Below are 21,740 nucleotides of genomic sequence, written 5' to 3' on the forward strand. Positions count from 1 at the left end.
GCAGTCAGGACCTGGAAGGAGCCTATACAGTCTAGCATCTTCAGTAGGGAGCCGGCTACACTGTATGGGCTGCAGTCAGGACCTGGAAGGAGCCCACACAGTCTAGCATCTTCAGTAGGGAGCCAGCTACACTGTATGGGCTGCAGTCAGGACCTGGAAGGAGCCTATACAGTCTAGCATCTTCAGTAGGGAGCCAGCTACACTGTATGAGCTGCAGTCAGGACCTGGAAGGAGCCTATACAGTCTAGCATCTTCAGTAGGGAGCCGGCTACACTGTATGGGCTGCAGACAGGACCTGGAAGGAGCCCACACAGTCTAGCATCTTCAGTAGGGAGCCAGCTACACTGTATGGGCTGCAGTCAGGACCTGGAAGGAGGCCATACTGTCTAGTATCTTCAGTAGGGAGCGAGCTGCACTGTATGGGCTGCAGTCAGGACCTGGAAGGAGCCTATACAGTCTAGTATCTTCAGTAGGGAGCCAGCTACACTGTATGGGCTGCAGTCAGGACCTGGAAGGAGCCTATACAGTCTAGCATCTTCAGTAGGGAGCGAGCTGCACTGTATGGGCTGCAGTCAGGACCTGGAAGGAGCCCACACAGTCTAGCATCTTCAGTAGGGAGCCAGCTACACTGTATGGGCTGCAGTCAGGACCTGGAAGGAGGCCATACAGTCTAGTATCTTCAGTAGGGAGCGAGCTGCACTGTATGGGCTGCAGTCAGGACCTGGAAGGAGCCTATACAGGCTAGCATCTTCAGTAGGGAGCGAGCTGCACTGTATGGGCTGCAGTCAGGACCTGGAAGGAGCCCACACAGTCTAGCATCTTCAGTAGGGAGCCAGCTACACTGTATGGGCTGCAGTCAGGACCTGGAAGGAGGCCATACAGTCTAGTATCTTCAGTAGGGAGCGAGCTGCACTGTATGGGCTGCAGTCAGGACCTGGAAGGAGGCCATACAGTCTAGCATCTTCAGTAGGGAGCGAGCTGCACTGTATGGGCTGCAGTCAGGACCTGGAAGGAGCCCACACAGTCTAGCATCTTCAGTAGGGAGCCAGCTACACTGTATGGGCTGCAGTCAGGACCTGGAAGGAGGCCAGACAGTCTAGTATCTTCAGTAGGGAGCGAGCTGCACTGTATGGGCTGCAGTCAGGACCTGGAAGGAGGCCATACAGTCTAGTATCTTCAGTAGGGAGCGAGCTGCACTGTATGGGCTGCAGTCAGGACCTGGAAGGAGCCCATACAGTCTAGCATCTTCAGTAGTGAGCCAGCTACACTGTATGGGCTGCAGTCAGGACCTGGAAGGAGCCCACACAGTCTAAGCTCAACCATACATTACACTCACTGACAAGCAGCAGCTTTCTGGACCACACCGGAAGTGGCGTGCACACGCTGGCTCTGCAGGGAACGTGCCGTGGTGGTTGGCAGACAACCCTCCAGACCGCGCATGCGCGGATGTGACAGCAGACGCAGCGCTGAGCGTGTGTAACCTGGAATGCTACAGGAGGAGGAGGCGGAGCGGGAGCAAAGATGGCGGCGAATCCGAACTCTAACAAACCCATATTTGAGTGTCCGAGCTGGTGAGCGGGGGTTGTGGGGAGGCGTGGGGCTAGTAACCGTGCACGGTGTAGTGCTGCATGTTGCAGGCACACAGGTCTGCATATGAGGCGGTAGTAACACGGCGGGGGAGGTGTGGTCTCCATACTGTGTGCAGCTTGCCAGTGCTTTGCATTCTGGGGGTGTAATGCTGTGTGTATCTCTCCATAGGGCAGGGAAGCCCCCTCCAGGACTTCATCTAGATGTTGTTAAAGGAGACAAGCTCATAGAGGTGAGTGGTCGTCAGCCCTGCGCATGCTGCACCCTTACAGTGCCATTGTAGGGCATTCCTATGCATTATTAAAGGGATTGTCTAACCCTAACAATAAAGAGGTGTCCTTATCAATCAACTACCCCTCCGCTCTGGACATCCTGATGGTATAGCCATGTGACCGCTGCAGGCAGTCCTTGCTCATGCTTCAGCCAGTGATGAAAGTAGTGGTTCATATGCCTGTCACAACCATAAGCACACAGACTGGTAGGGAATCGGTGGGCGAGTATACGTTATTCTATATGGCAGGGGATCAGCGGGCAAGTATACGTTATTCTATATGGCAGGGGATCAGCGTGCGAGTATACGATATTCTATATGTCAGGGGATCAGCGGGTGAGTATACAATATTCTTTACGGCAGGGGATCAGCGGGCAAGTATACGGTATTCTATACGGCAGGGGATCAGCGGGCAAGTATACGGTATTCTATACGGCAGGGGAGCAGCGGGCGAGTATACGGTATTCTATACAGCAGGGGATCAGCGGGCGAGTATACGGTATTCTATACGTCGGGATCAGCGGGCGAGTATACGGTATTCTATATGGCAGGGGATCAGCAGGCGAGTATACGGTAGTCTATACGGCAGGGGATCAGCGGGCGAGTATACGATATTCTATATGGCAGGGGATCATTGGGCGAGTATACGATATTCTATACAGCAGGGGATCAGCGGGCGAGTATACGGTAGTTTATACGGCAGGGGCTCAGCAGGCAAGTATACGGTATTCTATATGGCAGGGGATCAGCGGGCGAGTATACGGTATTCTATACGGCAGGGGATCAGCGGGCGAGTATACGGTATTCTATACAGCAGGGGATCAGCGGGCGAGTATACGGTATTCTATACGTCAGGGGATCAGCTGGCGAGTATATGGTATTCTATATGGCAGGGGATCAGCGGGCGAGTATACGGTAGTCTATACGGCAGGGGATCAGCGGGCGAGTATACGGTATTCTATACGGCAAGGGATCAGCGGGCGAGTATACGGTATTCTATATGGCAGGGGATCAGCGGGCGAGTATACGGTAGTCTATACGGCAAGGGATCAGCGGGCGAGTATACGGTATTCTATATGGCAGGGGATCAGCGGGCGAGTATACTGTATTCTATATGACAGGGGATCAGCGGGCGAGTATACGGTAGTTTATTCGGCAGGGGATCAGCGGGCGAGTATACGGTGTTCTATATGGCAGGCGATCAGCGGGCGAGTATACGGTATTCTATATGACGGGATCAGCGGGCGAGTGTACGGTATTCTATACGGCAGGGGATCAGCGGGCGAGTATATGATATTCTATACAGCAGGGGATCGACGGGTGAGTATAAGTTATTCTATACGGCGGGGCATCTCCGGGTGAGTTTGTTATTCTATATGGCGGAGATCTCTGGCTACTTTACATTATTCTATATGGTGGGGAATCTCTGGGCGAGTACACATTATTCTCTACAGCGGGAGATCGCTGGCTAGTATACGGTATTCTATACGGTGGGGGATCTTCAGGCGAGTACACGTTATTCTATATGGCAGGAGATCGCTGACTAGTATGCCTTATTTTATATGGTGAGGGATCTCCGGGCGAGTACACGTTATTGTATATGGTGGGGGATCGCTGGCTAGCTTAAGTTATACTATACGGCGTGGGTTTTTCAGGCGAGTATACGTTATTCTATACTTTGGGGATCTCTGGGCGAGTGTACGTTGTTCTATACGGCGGGGGATCGCTGGGCTGGTATACATTATTTTATATGGCAGGGAATCAATAGCTGCTTAATTCTATTTTTATAAGGCGGGGCGATTGGTGGGTTGGAAGAATACATTATTATTAGTGATGAGCGAGTGTGGTTGGATAAGGTGCTAACCGAGCATTCTCATGTTTGAGTCGCCGTGGCTCCATGTCTCGCAGCCGTTCAACAGCCGCAACACATGCAGGGATTAACTAACAGACTCCCTGCATGTATTGCAGCTGTCAAACAACTATGAGACATGCAGCCGTGGCGATTTGAACATAGTATTACAGCACGCTGAAGATATTCTATTAGCACATGAGCGTGCTTGCTCATCACTATTATATGTGGAGGGGGATTGAGGGTGAGTATAGGCAAGACTGGAGCAGTGGCAGGAAGGCATTTTAAAGCGTTTGGGCTCCTGTTTCTTAAAAGTGGATAACCTTTTTAAAGAAGCACTCCACTCATCAAAGTTTTTATTCTGTTAATATATTGCAATCATCATATTATAAAGCACTGTGCACTTACTATTGCTCAGTTTATCTTTCTACCCAGTGAATTCTTCTGATTTCACTGCTCTATGTAGAAAAAGGAAGTCTCTTGTCCCTGCAGAAATTATTCCCGTCTTCAACTCTTGACCCAGCTGCTCTCCCTGTCAGGGGCTTTCAGTGACTCATGACTTGTACAGGGAAAAGAGACCTGTTTCTACATAGAACTTTGATGTATTCAGGTCGTCCGTTTTTCATCACGTGATGTCATAGACCCAATGTAAAATAGAAAAAAAAAGAAAAAAGCCACCAAAGGAAATGCTAGTGGTAATGAAAATAAATAAAGGTGATGAAATTGCATTATTAAAAATTACTGAATTAGTGCAGCAACCACCAGCAAAGGACCACGTGAAAAGACAACAAGAAAAAAGGAAAGAAACCAACTGACTGAAGTCCACAATAAAATTTAAATACTTTTTTGAATAATACTAACAATATTATAATCAATAATGGGAGCCAAAAGGACAAAATTTGAATTGTAAGGCCGCACATCCATTACCAACACTGAATATATTTAAAAAATGTTGCCATTCATGATATATAGAAGTGACAAAAATGATGTGAATTATAATAACAAATGCGTATATCAATAAATGTCTCGCATAAATTATTTGGCAATATTTATGCGAGACACTTATTATTACACTTATTTTGTCCTTTTGGCTCCCATTATTGTTTTTAATATTGTTAGTACTATTCATTAAAATATTTACATTTTATTGTGGCCTTTATGGTCGGTTGGTTTCTTTCCTTTTTCCCAATGTAAAATAGAAGAATTAAATAGGTTGTCCACTACTTTATCATTGATGACCTATCCTTACAATAGGTTATCAATGTCTGATCTGTGGCCTCGTATCGATTTTAATTGTGGGCTGTCGTGCAATACCCTGCCGCGGCCATTATCAGTGAGCATTTCTGGACGTTGACTTAACCCCTCAACATCCAGTGACGGGCAGTGTCAGTCATTGGATGCCTCCCCCTGTTTGGTGCAAACTTCGGCGATGAGCCTGCACCTTTTCCGGCACATGACAGCTGATCTGGTCAGCTGTCATGTGCCCCTAACTGCCGTGGGTGGAATCGCGATCCACCCCCGGCTGTTAACATGTTAAATGCCGCTGTCAAACTCCATTTAACATGCACGCGCAGGAAGCATGTCATTAACCCCACCCCTCGGCACCTGTGTCAAATTACTCCGTGTCGCATATGGGTTGGCATGACAACCCGGGGTCTGCAGGAGACCCTTGTGGTTGTCATAGCCAGATAGCTATAGGCGCCGCCGGTCAGCACTCATAGTAAGTGAGCATTTCTGCTGCATAGATCAGTGCTGCAGCCCTACTACGTGTAGCACAGGCGATCGGATGATAACAGCTCCTAGTCTCCAATGGAGACTATTGAAGCAAGTAAAATAAAAAAACTAAAATTTTTAAATATTAAATTTAAAAGTTCAAATCAAATTTAGACATATTTGGTATCGCAACATTCAGAATCGCCCAATCAATGTATAAAAAGAATTAATCCGATCGGTGAATGAGGTAGCGAGGGAAAAAAAAAATTAAAATGCCAGAACTACGTTTTTTGTTTTTTTTTTGTCAATGCAACATTGCAATAAAATGCAATAATGGATGATCAAAAGATTGTATCTGTATCAAAAAAGTATTGGTAAAAATGTCAGATTGGCGCGCAAAAAATAAACCCTCACGCAGCCCCAGATCCTGAAAAATGGAGCTGTTAAAGAGCTTCAATGCCTTCATCTTGCAGGAACTGCTTACACACTCCAGCCACATGAGGTCTGGCATTATCCTGCATTAGGAGGAACCCAGGGCCAACCGCACCAGCATATGGTCTCACAAGGGGTCTGAGCATCTCATATCGGTACCTAATGGCAGTCAGACTACCTCTGGTGAGCACATGGAGGGCTGTGCGGCCCTCCAATGAAATGCCACCCCACAACATTATTGACCCACTGCCACACCAGTCATGCTGAAGGATGTTGCAGGCAGCAGATCGCTCTCCGTGGTTTCTCCAGACTCTGTCACAAGCTCAGTGTGAACCTGCTTTCATCTGTGAAGAGCACAGGGCGCCAGTTGCGAATTTGCCAATCCTGGTGTTCTGTGGCAAATGCCAGGCGTCCTGCATGGTGTTGGGCTGTGAGCACAACCCCCATCTGTGGATGTCGGGCACTCAGACCATCCTCATGGAGTCGGTTTCTAACCGTTTGTGCAGACACATGCACATTTGTGGCCTGCTGGAGGTCATTTTGCAGGGCTCTGGTAGTGCTCCTCCTGTTCCTCCTTGCACAAAGGCTGAGGTAGCGGTCCTGCTGCTGGGTTGTTGCCCTCCCACAGCCCCCTCTACGTCACCGGGTGTACAGGCCGGTCTCCTGATGGTGCCCCCAGCCTCTGGACATTACGCTGACAGACACAGCAAACCTTCTTGCCACAGCTCACATTGATGTGCCATCCTGGATGAGCTTCACTACCTGAGCTACTTGTGTGGGTTGTAGAGTCCGTTTCATGCTACCACGGGTGTGAAAGCACAACCACCATTCAAAAGTGACCAAAACATCAGCCAGAAAGAATTGGTACTGAGATGTGGTCTGTGGTCCCCACCTGCAGAACCACTGCTTTATTGAGGGTGTCTTGATAATTGCCAATAATTCCCATCTGTTGTCTATTCCATTTACACAACAGCATGTGAAATTGATTGTCAAACAGTGTTGCTTTCTAAGTGGACAGTTTGATTTCACAGCAGTTTGATTAACTTGGAGTTATATTCTGTTGTTTAAGTGTTCCCTTTTATTTTTTGGGGGGCAGGCTTTGCAGCACTGAGAATCTCTCGTCCCCAAGCGCTACCGCTGCCCGACGGGAGTGTGCCCTGGTGGCCAGGATCCCAGCGGCTGCCTGGACCCCAGCAGTGGGGAGGGGTCTTTGCGGCGTTAGGTTCTTGCAGATTATATTCTGTAATATCGTCCCCCTCCTGTGCAGTGTGAGTCCCACTGTGTATTATGAGACACCCCCTGTGCAGTGAGTCCCACTGTGTATTGAGAAACCCCCAGCCCCATGCAGTGAGAAACCTTGTGTATTGTGAGCACCCCTCTCCTTGCAGTGTGAGACCCTCTGTGTATTGAGTACCCCTTCCCTTTGTGTGAGACCTGCCCTGTGTATTGAGACCCCCTGTGTATTGTGAGCCCCTTTCCCTTGCAGTGTGAGACCCCTTCTGTATTGTGAGCCACCCCCTGTGCAGTGTGAAACCAGCCTTCGCGCCAACCATGACTGGGTTGTGAAAGGCTGAGGGCAGCGAGTCTTGGTGATACCGGGGAGTGCGCTCGGTGAGAGGGGGAGGACGTGGAGAAGTGGTCTGTTCTCTGCTCCCCTCCTGAGTGTATCTGATACCTCCTCCCACGGAGCTCCGGCCGCCCCCTCCACAGTCCCTGTACGATGATTACCTGCACCTAGCTCCCGCACTGTCCTCCGCCACCAGCCATGACAGGGCTGTGAGGGGCTGAGAGCAGCGAGTCATGTGGAGACACGGGGGAGTGCGCTCGGTAAGAGGGGTAAGATGCGGAGAAGTGGTAGCGGCGGCCGGGATCTCAGCGGCTGTGTGGATCCCAGCGGCTATCTAGCGGTGTGGGCTTCTTGCAGCTGGGGAGTCACAGCAGCGGGGGGTCTGGCGATGACCCTCTGGTGGTACTGCGCAAGGGTGTCATAATCTGTTTTTTTCTGATTTAAAAAAATTCCTTTTGGACTGAGAAGGAATAGTCTTTGGAACTTGCATTATTGTGGTTTAGAATATTAATTGGTAAACCGTGAATGTAAGGCTGTGTGCACACGTTGCAAATTTTTCGCTTTTTTTGCCATAAAAACGCTATAAAACGCGAAAAAAACGCATACATTATGCATCCCATCATTTAGAATGCATTCTGCAATTTTTGTGCACTTGATGCATTTTTTTCCGTGAAAAAAACGCATTGCGGTAAAAAACGCAGCATGTTCATTATTTTTGCGGATTTCCCATTATATTATTGCATTGGGAACCTCCGGAAAAATTCGCAAAAAAAACCGCACCAAAAACGCGAGAAAAACACATGCGGATTTCTTGCAGAAAATGTCCAGTTTTGCTCAGGAAATTTCTGCAAGAAATCCTGAACGTGTGCACATAGCCTAATAATCTGTTATTGACACCAATACATCTATATACATAATTGTCTAAGGGGTACTTCCGTCTGTCTGTCTGTCCTTCTGTCACGGTTATTCGTTCGCTGATTGGTCTCGGCAGCTGCCTGTCATGGCTGCCGCGACCAATCAGCGACCTGAAGCACCTGAAGGGTTAATAAACTTCTTGAATGTGGTTTTGAACACCTTAAGGGGTGCAGTTTTTAGAATGGTGTCACTTTTGGGTATTTTCAGCCATATAGATCCCTGAAACTGACTTCAAATGTGATGTGGTGCCTAAAAAAAAAATGGTTTTGTAAATTTTGTTGTAAAAATGAGAAATCGCTGGTCAACTTTTAACCCTTATAACTTCCGTTGTAAATGTAAAAAAACAAACACTACATACTTACATTCCCGGTGTCTGGTCATGTCCCTCGCCTTCAGCTTCCCGCACTGACTGGTGAGCGCCGTAAAGCAAAGCACAGCGGTGACGTCACTGCTGTACTTTACGGCTGGCGCTCAGTCAGTGCGGGAAGCTGAAGGCGACGGACATGACCAGACACCGGGAATGTAAGTATGTAGTGTTTGTTTTTTTACATTTACAACGGTAACCAGGGTAAACATCGGGTTACTAAGCGCGGCCCTGCGCTTAGTAACCCGATGTTTACCCTGGTTACCCGGGGACTTCAGGATCGTTGGTCGCTGGAGAGCTGTCTGTGTGACAGCTCTCCAGCGACCAAACAGCGACGCTGCAGCGATCGACATCGTTGTCGGTATCGCTGCAGCGTCGCTTAGTGTGACGGTACCTTAAAACTGCTTGAGTTATTGCTTGAGAAAGGATTTGTTTGATCTAAAACGTTGCCACGCCACAGGGCATTAAAGTCCTCTTTTTGTGCTGTTTCCCTTTTTGTTTACCGTCTGGAAGGATGTGTATATATAAATGTATATGTATGAATGTATGTATGATATATGTATGTATATATATGTATGTATGTACAGTTATATGAAAAAGTTTGGGCACCCCTATTAATCTTAAGCTTAAAGGGGTTGTCCATTACTTTCAATTAACCCCCCAATGTATCCCCCCGGGGCCCCTAATGAATTGTGCAAATACCTTCCGTTGCCATTTTCGCCTGTGAGCGGCGCTATTCCGGCGGCTGAGTCCGGGTCACGTGATCCCCGCCCCCCAGGCTGCAGCCGCTGCTTATTTCAGCCGACGTCACGTCAATTTCCAGACTCTGGAAATTGATGTGACGTCAGCAGCATGCGTGACCCAGCCTCCACAGTCAGCAGTCACTCATCAAGAGTGACTGGGCTGGGGGCTGCCTGCGGGGCTGTGCTGGGGGCGAGCGAGCGAGGCTAGGCAGGGATGATTGTGCGGACGCCGGGGGTTTGCGTGCCGGCGCCGGTATGTGCGGGCCGGGGTCTGCGGTGGGTCTGCTGCAGGGGGTGGTCATTGGTGTGTGTGTCTCTGTGTGCAGGCATCGTCCGATAGGACTACAAGTCCCATCGGGCTCTGCCTGCTACAGTGGCAGTGAGTGACACATTAGTCAACGATGGGACAGTAGTAGTCCCATCATCCGGCTAATGTGTTGAATGTAAAAAAACAAAACACATATCCATACATACATACATACAACACTCACCATGTGACAACATGCAACAACACTCACCATGTGACAACATGCAACGACATGCAACATATGACATGCAACATGCGATAACATGCAGCATGTGACATGCGATAGCATGTGACATGCAACATGCAAAGACATGTGACACCATGCAACGACATGCACCGTGCGATGACATGCAGCATGCGACATGCAACATGCGGCAACATGCGACATGTGACAACATGCAACGACATGCACCGTGCGACGACATTGACATGCGACATGGGACATGCGGCGACATGGGACATGCGATGACATGGGACGACATGGGACATGCGATGACATGGGACGACATGGGACATGCGACGACATGGGACATGTGACGACATGGGACATATGACGACATGGGACATGTGACGACATGGGACATGTGACGACATGGGACATGCGACGACATGTGACGACATGTGACATGGGACGACATGGGACATGCGACGACATAGGACATGCGACGACATGGGACGACATGTGACATGGGACGACATGGGACATGCGACGACATGGGACATGCGGCGACATGGGACATGCGACGACATGGGACATGCGACGACATGGGACATGCGACGACATGGGACATGCGACGACATGGGACATGCGACGACATGGGACATGCGACGACATGGGACATGCGACGACATGGGACATGGGACGACATGGGACATGGGACGACATGGGACATGGGACGACATGGGACGACATGTGACATGCGACGACATGTGACATGCGACGACATGTGACATGGGACGACATGGGACATGTGACGACATGGGACATGTGACGACATGGGACGACATGGGACATGCGACGACATGGGACATGCGACGACGTGACATGGGACGACATGGGACGACATGGGACATGGGACGACATGGGACATGCGACGACATGGGACATGCGACGACATGGGACATGCGACGACATGGGACATGGGACATGGGACGACATGGGACATGGGACGACGTGACATGGGATGACATGGGACGACATGGGGGGACATGGGACATGCGATGACATGGGACGACATGGGGGGACATGGGGCATGCGACGACATGGGGCAGTCATACAGGACATTCAACATAGAGTACATACTCACCATCACTTGTCACTTTGTTTCCCGAAGCCATTGTCACCTGTAAAAAATATTAAAATAATAAACAAACACTATACTCCCTAATCCGCAGAAATCCAATTAAAACGAGTGTCCCTCAACGATCTCCCGTGGGGAGCAGGAGCATCAGCTGATGTGACTGCTCTCCAGGGGCTCCAGGAATACAATGATGGAAGGTATCCTTCCACAATGTATTCCTCACAATGTATTCTTACGCCCCTGTGAGCAAATAGTCCCTAGTCTCACTTTATGCCATTGCTGTGTGAGAAATTTCCCCATGCAGCAATTGCCATAAAGTGAGGCCAGTGAACTAGAGTAACCTCAGTGATGCACTGCAGGAGCCATTGTCTCCTGTCAGTGTGTCACTGAGGGTCCTATAGAGCAGTGACATCACCCGATGTCACTGTTCTATAGGGGAGATCGTTGTGGGACACTCGTTATTAATTGGACTACAGCGGACAGTAGTATACAGTTTATTATTTTATGTTTTTTTGCAGGCGCTGAAGTATGGTAAGTATGGTGAAATTAAGAATCATAAAATACTTTTTTTCTGGCTGTGTCTTTATTTTGTTTTTAACTCTTTCATTACACTAGGATTAATAATGGATAGGCGTCTTATTGACGCCACTCCATTATTAACCCGGCTTAATGTCACCTTACAATAGCAAGGTGACAGTAACCCCGTATTACCCCATATCCCACTGCTATTCGGGAGTGGGAAGAGAGGGGATAAGTGCCAGAATTGGCGCATCTTACAGTTGCGCCATTTCTGGGGCGGCTGCGGACTGGTATTTGTAGCCGGAGGGAGGGGGGGGGGGGCAATATCCATGGCCCCTCCCAGGAAATGAATATTAGCCCGCAGCTGTCTGCATAGCCTTTCTGGCTATAAAATATAGGGGGACCCCATGTCATTTTTTGGGGGGTCCCCCTATTTTAATAGCCAGTAAAGGCTATGCAGACCGCTGCGGGCTGATATTCATAGCCTGGGAGGGGCCATGGGTATTAACCCCTTCCCAGGCTAAAAATATTGGCCCCCGGCCGTCAGCTTTCTCCCTCTGGTGCAGAAAATTGCGCGGGAGCCCATGCCTTTTTTTTTTTTTTACATAAACATATTGTTTATTAACCCCTTTCTGCCAGCTGATTGAACAATACAAAAAGTCATAAAATATCTGTCAAAATTATGGATAATTGGTGATGACACAACAATCTGAAGCAGCAGTACACAAGCCTCCCGAAGAAGCAAATATTGCGAAACGTGCATTGGAGCTACGTACTCAGCGGGCACCATACCCACATGAGTAAGCACTATATGTATCACCTTATTAGAACTACGTACCGTATATACTCGAGTATAAGCTGAGATTTTCAGCCCAAATTTTTGGGCTGAAAGTGCCCCTCTCGGCTCATACTCGAGTCACGGTGGGTGGCAGGGTCGGCGGGTGAGGGTGCTGAGGCATACTTACCTAGTCCCAGCGATCCTGGCGCTCGCCGCCTGTCCCACGGTCTTCTGTGCTGCAGCTCTTCCCCTCTTCAGCGGTCACGTGGGACCGCTCATTAGAGAAATGAATAGGCGGCTCCACCCCTATGGATATAAATACAGGCATATTCACAGCTACGAGAATGGCCTTAAAGTGACTGCTGAGTACACATAAATTGGCCAACTAATGGCTAAGTGTTCTCAATTATTATAATGTTCCACAGCATTAATGAAGTTAAAATGAAATACATTTAATTTTTGCATGCTATAGCGATACAGAGTGCTACTTTGTTGGTTAGGAATGGCGATGGTTACTCTTACTGAGCACCTGTTCCCACCTGTTTTCTGTTTGGATGTGTCAGTCAGTCTTTTGATATTAGCATAATAAAGCTCTTTGACTGCACTCCACCCCTCAGTTGTTTTTAAATACAGCAGGATCCCTCCCCATATAAATGTAGGCTTTATCACAAGAGAGGATTCACACAGGCAGGTTCCCAGCAACGAGAATGGCCGTAAAGTGACTGCCGGGTACACATAAAATGGCCAATTTATGCGCTAAGTATAATCAATTTGTACAATTTTCACAGCATTAATGTACCGTATATACTCGAGTATAAGCCGAGATTTTCAGACCAAATTTTTGGGCTGAAAGTGCCCCTCTCGGCTTATACTCGAGTCAAGGTGGGTGGCAGGGTCGGCGGGTGAGGGGGAGAGGGCGCTGAGGCATACTTACCTAGTCCCAGCGATCCTGACGCTTCCCCTGCCATCCCACGGTCTTCGGTGCTGCAGTTCTTCCCCTATCAGCGGTCACGTGGGACCGCTCATTAGAGAAATGAATAAGCGGCTCCACCTCCCATAGGGGTGGAGCCGCCTATTCATTTCTCTAATGAGCGGTGCCGGTGACCGCTGATAAAGAAGCTGCGGCACCGAAGACCGTGGGACAGGCAGAGGGAGCCGGACGTCGGGACCAGGTAAGTATGTCATATTTACCTGTCCCCGTTCCAGCCGCCGGGCGCCGCTCCATCTTCCCGGCGTCGCTCCGCTCTGACTGTGCAGGTCAGAGGGCGCGATGACGCATATAGTGTGCGCGGCGCCCTCTGCCTGATCAGTCAGAGCGGAGAGACGCCGGAACGAGACGCTGGGAGCTGCAATCAAGAGAGGGGAGTATGTGTTTTTTTTTTTTTTTTTTTTTATTGCAGCAGCGGCACAGATTTATGTGGAGCATCTATGGGGCAGTATGAACGGTGCAGAGCACTATATGGGGCACAGATATGGGGCAGTATGAACGGTGCAGAGCACTATATGGGGCACAGATATGGGGCAGTATGAACGGTGCAGAGCACTATATGGGGCACAGATATGGGGCAGTATGAACGGTGCAGAGCACTGTATGGGGCACAGATATGGGGCAGTATGAACGGTGCAGAGCACTATATGGGGCAGTATGAACGGTGCAGAGCACTATATGGGGCAGTATGAACGGTGCAGAGCACTATATGGGGCACAGATATGGGGCAGTATGAACGGTGCAGAGCACTATATGGGGCACAGATATGGGGCAGTATGAACGGCGCAGAGCACTATATGGGGCACAGATATGGGGCAGTATGAACGGCGCAGAGCACTATATGGGGCACAGCTATGTGGAAATATGAACGGCGCAGAGCACTATATGGCACAGCTATGGGGAAATAATGAACGGTGCAGAGCACTATATCGCACAGCTATGGGGAAATAATGAACGGTGCAGAGCACTATATGGCACAGCTATGGGGAAATAATGATCTATTTTTATTTTTGAAATTCACCGGTAAATGCTGCATTTCCACCCTAGGCTTATACTCGAGTCAATAGGTTTTCCCAGTTTTTTGTGGCAAAATTAGGGGGGTCGGCTTATACTCGGGTCGGCTTATACTTGAGTATATACGGTACTTTATCACAGCGTTAACACATGTTTCTGCCTTGTATTTTGCCATTTTGTTTTCAACTGGGAAATGCTGCGTGAATAAGATTTACTAGATGTTGGCCAGATTGTAACGCATCGAGTACTCTAGAATATGTATGTAGTATATAATACAGCCCACGTAGTATATAACAAAGCCCACGTAGTATATTGCAACGTGGGCATCATATCCCTGTTAAAAAATAAATAAATAAAATAAAAAATAGTTATATACTCGCCTTCCGGCGTCCCCTGCATACAGGCCATGTCGTGACGTTCCGTTGCCAGTATTCCTTGCGGCCATAACACGTGATGATGTAGCGGTCTCTCGAGAACCCTACGTCATGTTCGGGCATTGCCGCAATGCATTATTTGGACCGAATCGTCGCGAGTAGTGTGAAAGGCTGGTGCGGAAGGTGAGAATATAATGTAATTTTTTAAATTATTTTTAACATCATATGTCTTTATTATTGATGCTGCATAGGCAGCATCAATAGTAAAAAATTGGGCACACTTAGACGATTAATGACAGCGTTAAAGGACTGCGTTATGCCGCGGAGAAACGCAGTCCTAAAACGCTATGTGGGCGCTGACTGGAGGGGAGTATGGAGGGGGCCCTGACTGGACGGAAGTAGTGGGGGGCCAATTTGCGGCCGGACTGTGCCTGTATATGAGCACAAATAGTGTAAAATAAGAACACACATAATGTATACATGCACAAGTTTTTTGTAGATGGACATATATACCCACACATGTACAGTGTAATTTACATATCTAAGACATATACGCAGTGAGATCTCTTTACAGTAGATCATATATGTATACTAAACTATACTATGAAATAGATGAGAAAGAAAAAAAGCTCAAAGCTTGATCACATGGTTGTGCAGTTCTTGGTGCTGCTTTACAGCTTGTGACCAAGATGTGACCTGTCCTCATCAGCCTGAACAGAGAGGAGGGAGGGGTTTGGGTGTGTTTTGGAGTGGGTGTGCCAGGTGCAGAGTTACAGGCGAGTGCAATGCATCATGGAACTTGTAGTATTAGACCACAATGACTCAGGAGAAAGGAAGTTGTCGATTAACCCCATGAGAGCTGGATCCAGCACTAAAGATGTGCTGCTACAGCATGATAACAGGTAATATTGCTAAAATAAACACAGTAGATGTTTTCAGTGGCACATAATAGCAAGATTTATGAAAAAACAACAACTTTATAGTAGTGGACAACTACTTTAATGTTTTATAAAAATTTATTTTTTTTTTTTTTTGCAACAGCTATTTCAGTTTCATATATCTAATAACTGTTGGACACAGTAATGTTTCTGCCTTGAAATGATGTTTATTGTCCTAACAGAAAATGTGCAATCTGCATTCAAACAAAATTTGTCAGGTGCATAAGTATGGGCACCCTTATCATTTTCTTGTTTTATATACTCTTACCTACTTTTTACTGACTTACTAAAGCACTTTTTTTTGTTTTCTAACCTCATTGAGCTTTGAACTTCATAGCCAGGTGTATGCAATCATGAGAAAAGTTGCTTAACCCCTTAGTGACAGAGCCAATTTGGTACTTAATGACCAGGCCAATTTTTGCAATTCTGACCACTGTCACTTTATGAGGTTATAACTCTGGAACGCTTCAACGGATCCCGCTGATTCTGAGATTGTTTTTTCGTGACATATTGTACTTCATGTTAGTGGTAACATTTCTTCGATATTACTTGCGATTATTTATGAAAAAAACGGAAATATGGCGAAAATTTTTAAAATTTTGCAGTTTTCAAACTTTGTATTTTTATGCCCTTAAATCAGAGAGATATGTCATAAAAAATAGTTAATTAACATTTCCCACATGTCTACTTTACATCAGCACAATTTTGGAAACAAAATTTTTTTTTGTTAGGGAGTTATAAGGGTTAAAAGTTGACCAGCAATTTCTCATTTTTACAACACCATTTTTTTTTAGGGACCACATCACATTTGAAGTCATTTTGAGGGGTCTATATGATAGAAAATAATGAAGTGTGACACCATTCTAAAAACTACACCCCTCAAGGTTCTCAAAACCACATTCAAGAAGTTTATTAACCCTTTACGTGCTTCACAGGAACTGAAACAATGTGGAAGGAAAAAATGAACATTTAACTTTTTTTTGCAAACATCTTAATTCAGAACCATTTTTTTTATTTTCACAAGTGTAAAAACAGAAATGTAACCATAAATTTTGTTATGCAATTTCTCCTGAATACGCCAATACCCCATATGTGGGGGTAAACCACTGTTAGGGCGCACCGCCGAACTTAGAAGTGAAGGAGCGCCGTTTGACTTTTTCAATGCAGAATTGGCTGGAATTGAGATCGGACACCATGTCACATTTAGAGAGCCCCTGATGTACCTAAACAGTGGAAACTCCCCACAAGTGACACCATTTTGGAAACTAGACCCCTTAAGGAACTTATCTAGATGTGTGGTGAGCACTTTGAACCCCCAAGTGCTTCACAGAAGTTTATAACGTAGAGCCGTGAAAATAAAAAATCGCTTTTGTTTACACAAAAATGATATTTTTGCCCACAAATTTTTATTTTCACAAGGGTAACAGGAGAAATTAGACCACAAAAGTTGTTGTGCAATTTCTCCTGAGTACTTCGATACCCAATATGTGGGGGTAAACCACTGTTTGGGCGCACCGCAGAGCTTGGAAGAGAAAGAGTGCCGTTTTACTTTTTCAATGTAGAATTGGCTGGAATTGAGATCGGACGCCATGTCGCGTTTGGAGAGCCCCTGATGTGCCTAAACAGTAGAAATCCCCCACAAGTGACCCCATTTTGGAAACTAGACCCCCCATGGAACTTATCTAGATGTGTGGTGAGAACCTTGAATGCCCAAGTGCTTCACAGAAGTTTATAATGCAGAGCCGTGAAAATAAAAAATATTTGTTTTTTCCACAAAAAAGATTTTTTAGCCACCAAATTTTTATTTTCACAAGGGTAACAAGAGAAACTGGACCCCAAAAGTTGTTGTCCAATTTGTCTTGAGTATGCTGGTACCCCATATGTGGGGGTAAACCACTGTTTGGGCGCACGGCAGAGCTCGGAAGGAAGGAGCGCCGTTTTGGAATGCAGACTTTGATAGAATGGTCTGCGGGTATTATGTTGCGTTTGCAGAGCCCCTGATGTACCTAACCAGTAGAAACCCTCCACAAGTGACCCCATTTTGGAAACTAGACCCCCCAAGGAACTTATCTAGATGTGTGGTGAGAACTTTGCATTCTAAACTTCTGTGAAGCACTTGGGCATTCAGAGTCGTGAAAATAAAAAATATTTTTTTTTCCACAAAAAAGATAGTAGCCCCCAAGTTTTTATTTTCACAAGGGTAACAGGAGAAATTGGACTGCAATAGTTGTTGTCCAATTTATCCCGAGTACGCTGATGCGCCATATGTGGCGGTAAACCACTGTTTGGGCGCACGGCAGAGCTCGGAAGGGAAGGAGCGCCTTTTTGGAATGCAGACTTTGATAGAATGGTCTGTGGGCATTATGTTGCGATTGCAGAGCCCCTGATGTACCTAAACTGTAGTAACCCCCCACAAGTGACCCCATTTTGGAAACTAGACCCCCCCAAGGAACTTATCTAAATGTGTGGTGAGAACTTTGAATGCCCAAGTGCTTCACAGAAGTTTAGAATGCAGAGTCGTGAAAATAAAAAATATTTTTTTTTTCACAAAAAAGATTTTGTAGCCCCCAAGTTTTTATTTTCACAAGGGTAACAAGAGAAATTGGACCCCAGAAGTTGTTGTCCAATTTATCCCGAGTACGCTGATGCCCCATATGTGGGGGTAACCCACTGTTTGGGCGCACGGCAGAGCTCAGAAGGGAGGGAGCACCATTTGACTTTTTGAGCGCAAAATTGGCTGTCGTGTTTGGAGACCCCCTGATGTACCTAAATAGTGGAAACCCCCCAATTCTAGCTCCAACCCTAACCCCAACCTCATCCATAATCCTAATCACTAACCCTAACCATAATCACAACCCTTACCCCAAAACAACCCTAATGTCAACCCTAACCATAACCCTAATCAAAACCCTAAATCCAACACACCCCTAATCCTAATCTCAACCCTAACCTCAAACCTAACCCTAATCCCAATACACCCCTAATCACAACCCTAACCTTAACCCTAATCCCAAACCTAACCCTAATCCCAAGCGTAACCCTAATGCCAACCCTAACCCTAATACGAACCCTAATCCAAACCCTAACCCTAATCCCAGCTCTAACCCTAACTTTAGCCCCAACCCTAGCCCTAACTTTAGCCCCAACCCTAACCCTAGCCCTAGGGCTACTTTCACACTTGCGTCGTTTGGCATTCCGTCGCAATCCGTCGTTTTGGACAAGAAACGGATCCTGCAAATGTGCCCGCAGGATGCGTTTTTTGCCCATAGACTTGTATTGCCGACGGATCGTGACGGATGGCCACACGTCGCGTCCGTCGTGCACTGGATCAGTTGTGTTTTGGCGGAGCGTCGGCACAAAAAAACGTTCAATTAAACGTTTTTTTGTACGTCGCATCCGCCATTTCTGACCGCGCATGCGTGGCCGTAACTCCGCCCCCTCCTCCCCAGGACATAGATTGGGCAGCGGATGTGTTGAAAAACTACAGCTGCTGCCCACGTTGTGCACAATTTTCACAACGTGCGTCGGTATGTCGGGCCGACGCATTGCGACGGCCCCGTACCGACGTAAGTGTGAAAGAAGCCTAACCCTAAGTTTAGCCCCAACCCTAACCCTAAATTTAGCCCCAACCCTAACCCTAAATTTAGCCCCAACCCTAGCCCTACCCCTAACCTAACCCTACCCCTAACCTAACCCTACCCCTAACCCTACCCCTAACCCTACCCCTAACCTAACCCTACCCCTAAACCTAACCCTACCCCTAACCCTACCCCTAACCTAACCCTACCCCTAACCTAACCCTACCCCTAACCCTACCCCTAACCCTACCCCTAACCTAACCCTAACCTAACCCTACCCCTAACCCTAACCTAACCCTACCCCTAACCCTACCCCTAACCTAACCCTACCCCTAACCCTACCCCTAACCTAACCCTACCCCTAACCCTAACCTAACCCTACCCCTAACCTAACCTAACCCTACCCCTAACCCTACCCCTAACCCTACCCCTAATTTTAGCCCCAACTGCTGTTCTCCTGCCGGCCGGCAGATGGAGACAGATGGCGGGCGCACTGGGCATGCGTCCGCCATGTTCTGCTGCCGGCGGCCAGGAGGAGCAGCAAGAGGATCCAGGGACCTAGGTGAGTATGCTAGGGTCCCCGAATCCGCTGGTTAGAAAATACTATTAAAACATAGCTTTTATTATTAATACGCTAAAATCACTATATTACCACGTGGTTACAAAGTGCCGGTGCTCACAACATAGTGCAAAACATAAAACCGTAAGAAAATCTTGGCAAACCACACATATGCCTCTTTCCCAGGGTTAGTAGAATTTTAGCCCTTTATTGGGTATAGCAGATAATGGAGATACTACATCAGTCCCCTTTATTATTGCTTGTTACCTCTGAGGGGCGTTTTTTCTTTCAGCACCTTCCCTGAACACGGAAAGAGTGCTATAAATTTCACCCCACAGTTTACTTAATAATGTGACCAAAATCCGTCTGGTTTAGACCAACAAACCAATGTACATGCTGGCATATGCCCAGAAAAACACAGCGGATCCTCTTGCTGTCACTTATTACTGCATATGGTGTTTACACATAAAACGCATGCTCCACAAATAAACAGAGGAATACAGAAACCTCTCTCATGTTATTAAACCATAGATGCTTCCGGAATACATATATACCCCTCTCAATACACTGGTAGGTATATGTTCAATTGGTGCATCGAGTGGATTTATATCAAAATATGTTAAGGTTTATACTCATCCATGGGACCGGGTCTTCCCAGCGGTGCCTTTTCAGAGTGCCAGGGATCCTTCTCTTTGATAAGTGCGATAAGGCACAAGGTTGCACCTGGCTTGGCGGGCAAACGAAAGGATGTTATAGGTGTGGAAATTGCAAATATTGTGATTCTGTCAGTCAGGGCAAAGAGTTTGTTAGCAACGTGACAGGAAAGAGGTATGACATACGCCAGTTCATTAACTGTAAGACGAGGGGGGTGATTTATAAAATGACGTGTGTGTGTGGAATGGAATACGTCGGGAAAACCAGTCGAGAATTTAGGAGGAGGGTGGGTGAACACCACAGAGACATTATAAATAGGAGAGATACCCCTATAGCAAACCATATCAATCGGCTACACAATGGCAATGTGAAAGGGATCAGTTTCATAGGGATTGAGAAGATTGTCCAATCACAAAGAGGAGGTGACTGGGACAGACGTATCCTCCAAAAAGAGTGCATGTGGATCTTTCGTCTACAGACTCAGAGCCCATTGGGCCTGAATGAACAACTAAACTTTTCTTCTTTCCTTTAGGCATAGTGGTCTGAGAGGGACTCTAGAGACAGGGACAGCCGCCGTCGAGTGGGGGCGCCACTGCGCAGGTCCTAGGGTGCCAACCTCCGCGTTAGGCAGGACTGCTACTAGTCAGGGGTCAACAGGGACAGCTGTGAGTGTACCCCTGCTTTTCTGTCCTTCCTTTTACTCTACTTGGAGTAAGGGTCCGTGGTGTCTCTCTTAGTATTCTTGTGGCCCTCATTGCCTTATTATTCTCGCCTTTTTTTTTTTTTTTTTTTTTTCTTCGCGTTTTTTCGCGTTTTTTCTCCTTCGCCAGTGTCTATCTGTTTTGGTTTTCATTAATTGATGTGATAAATATACGTGGATATACTAGTTTAGAAGTGGGTACATCTAGTTGAACAATATGCGTGGATATGCCAGTTTGTTAGTTACACTTAAATGGCTGATAGTCCTAGAGGTATATGGAGAATAGGGACCGCAAAAACCTGTACATTTTCCCTTTGTAAGGGACAACATCTAAAGCTATGTGCACTTTGACGCAGCTAGATGTCTTTTCTGTATATTTTTCTGAGGGTGGAATGGCTTGGTTCTACTCCTCTGTCTATCTGTAAGGTACCGGCACTGATCAGGTGATCATGCGTCACCATATGATGTGTGCGGGTCAAAGCTCCTAAGCGTGCGTTCCAGCAGCAGGAAACAGGACGAGCACCTGTATAACACGCAAGGCTTAGAGCTCAAGGGCAGCGCACGATGTGACGTAGACTTTGTTACACAT

General features: G+C 47.1%; 1 protein-coding gene across 1 annotated transcript in view; it reads left to right on the top strand.

The window, feature by feature from the left end:
* The first annotated feature begins 1,436 nt into the window (after positions 1-1,436).
* Positions 1,437-21,740, top strand: part of PPP1R8 (protein phosphatase 1 regulatory subunit 8) — a 78,417-nt gene continuing 58,113 nt past the window's right edge. The window contains exons 1-2 of the mRNA XM_069756789.1: positions 1,437-1,571; positions 1,759-1,819. Coding sequence (XP_069612890.1) covers positions 1,522-1,571; positions 1,759-1,819 — 111 coding nt within the window. The 5' untranslated portion in view covers positions 1,437-1,521. The remainder of the gene's footprint in view (positions 1,572-1,758; positions 1,820-21,740) is intronic.

This window comes from Ranitomeya imitator, chromosome 3 (assembly GCF_032444005.1).
Source record: "Ranitomeya imitator isolate aRanImi1 chromosome 3, aRanImi1.pri, whole genome shotgun sequence".
Lineage (NCBI taxonomy): Eukaryota > Metazoa > Chordata > Amphibia > Anura > Dendrobatidae > Ranitomeya > Ranitomeya imitator.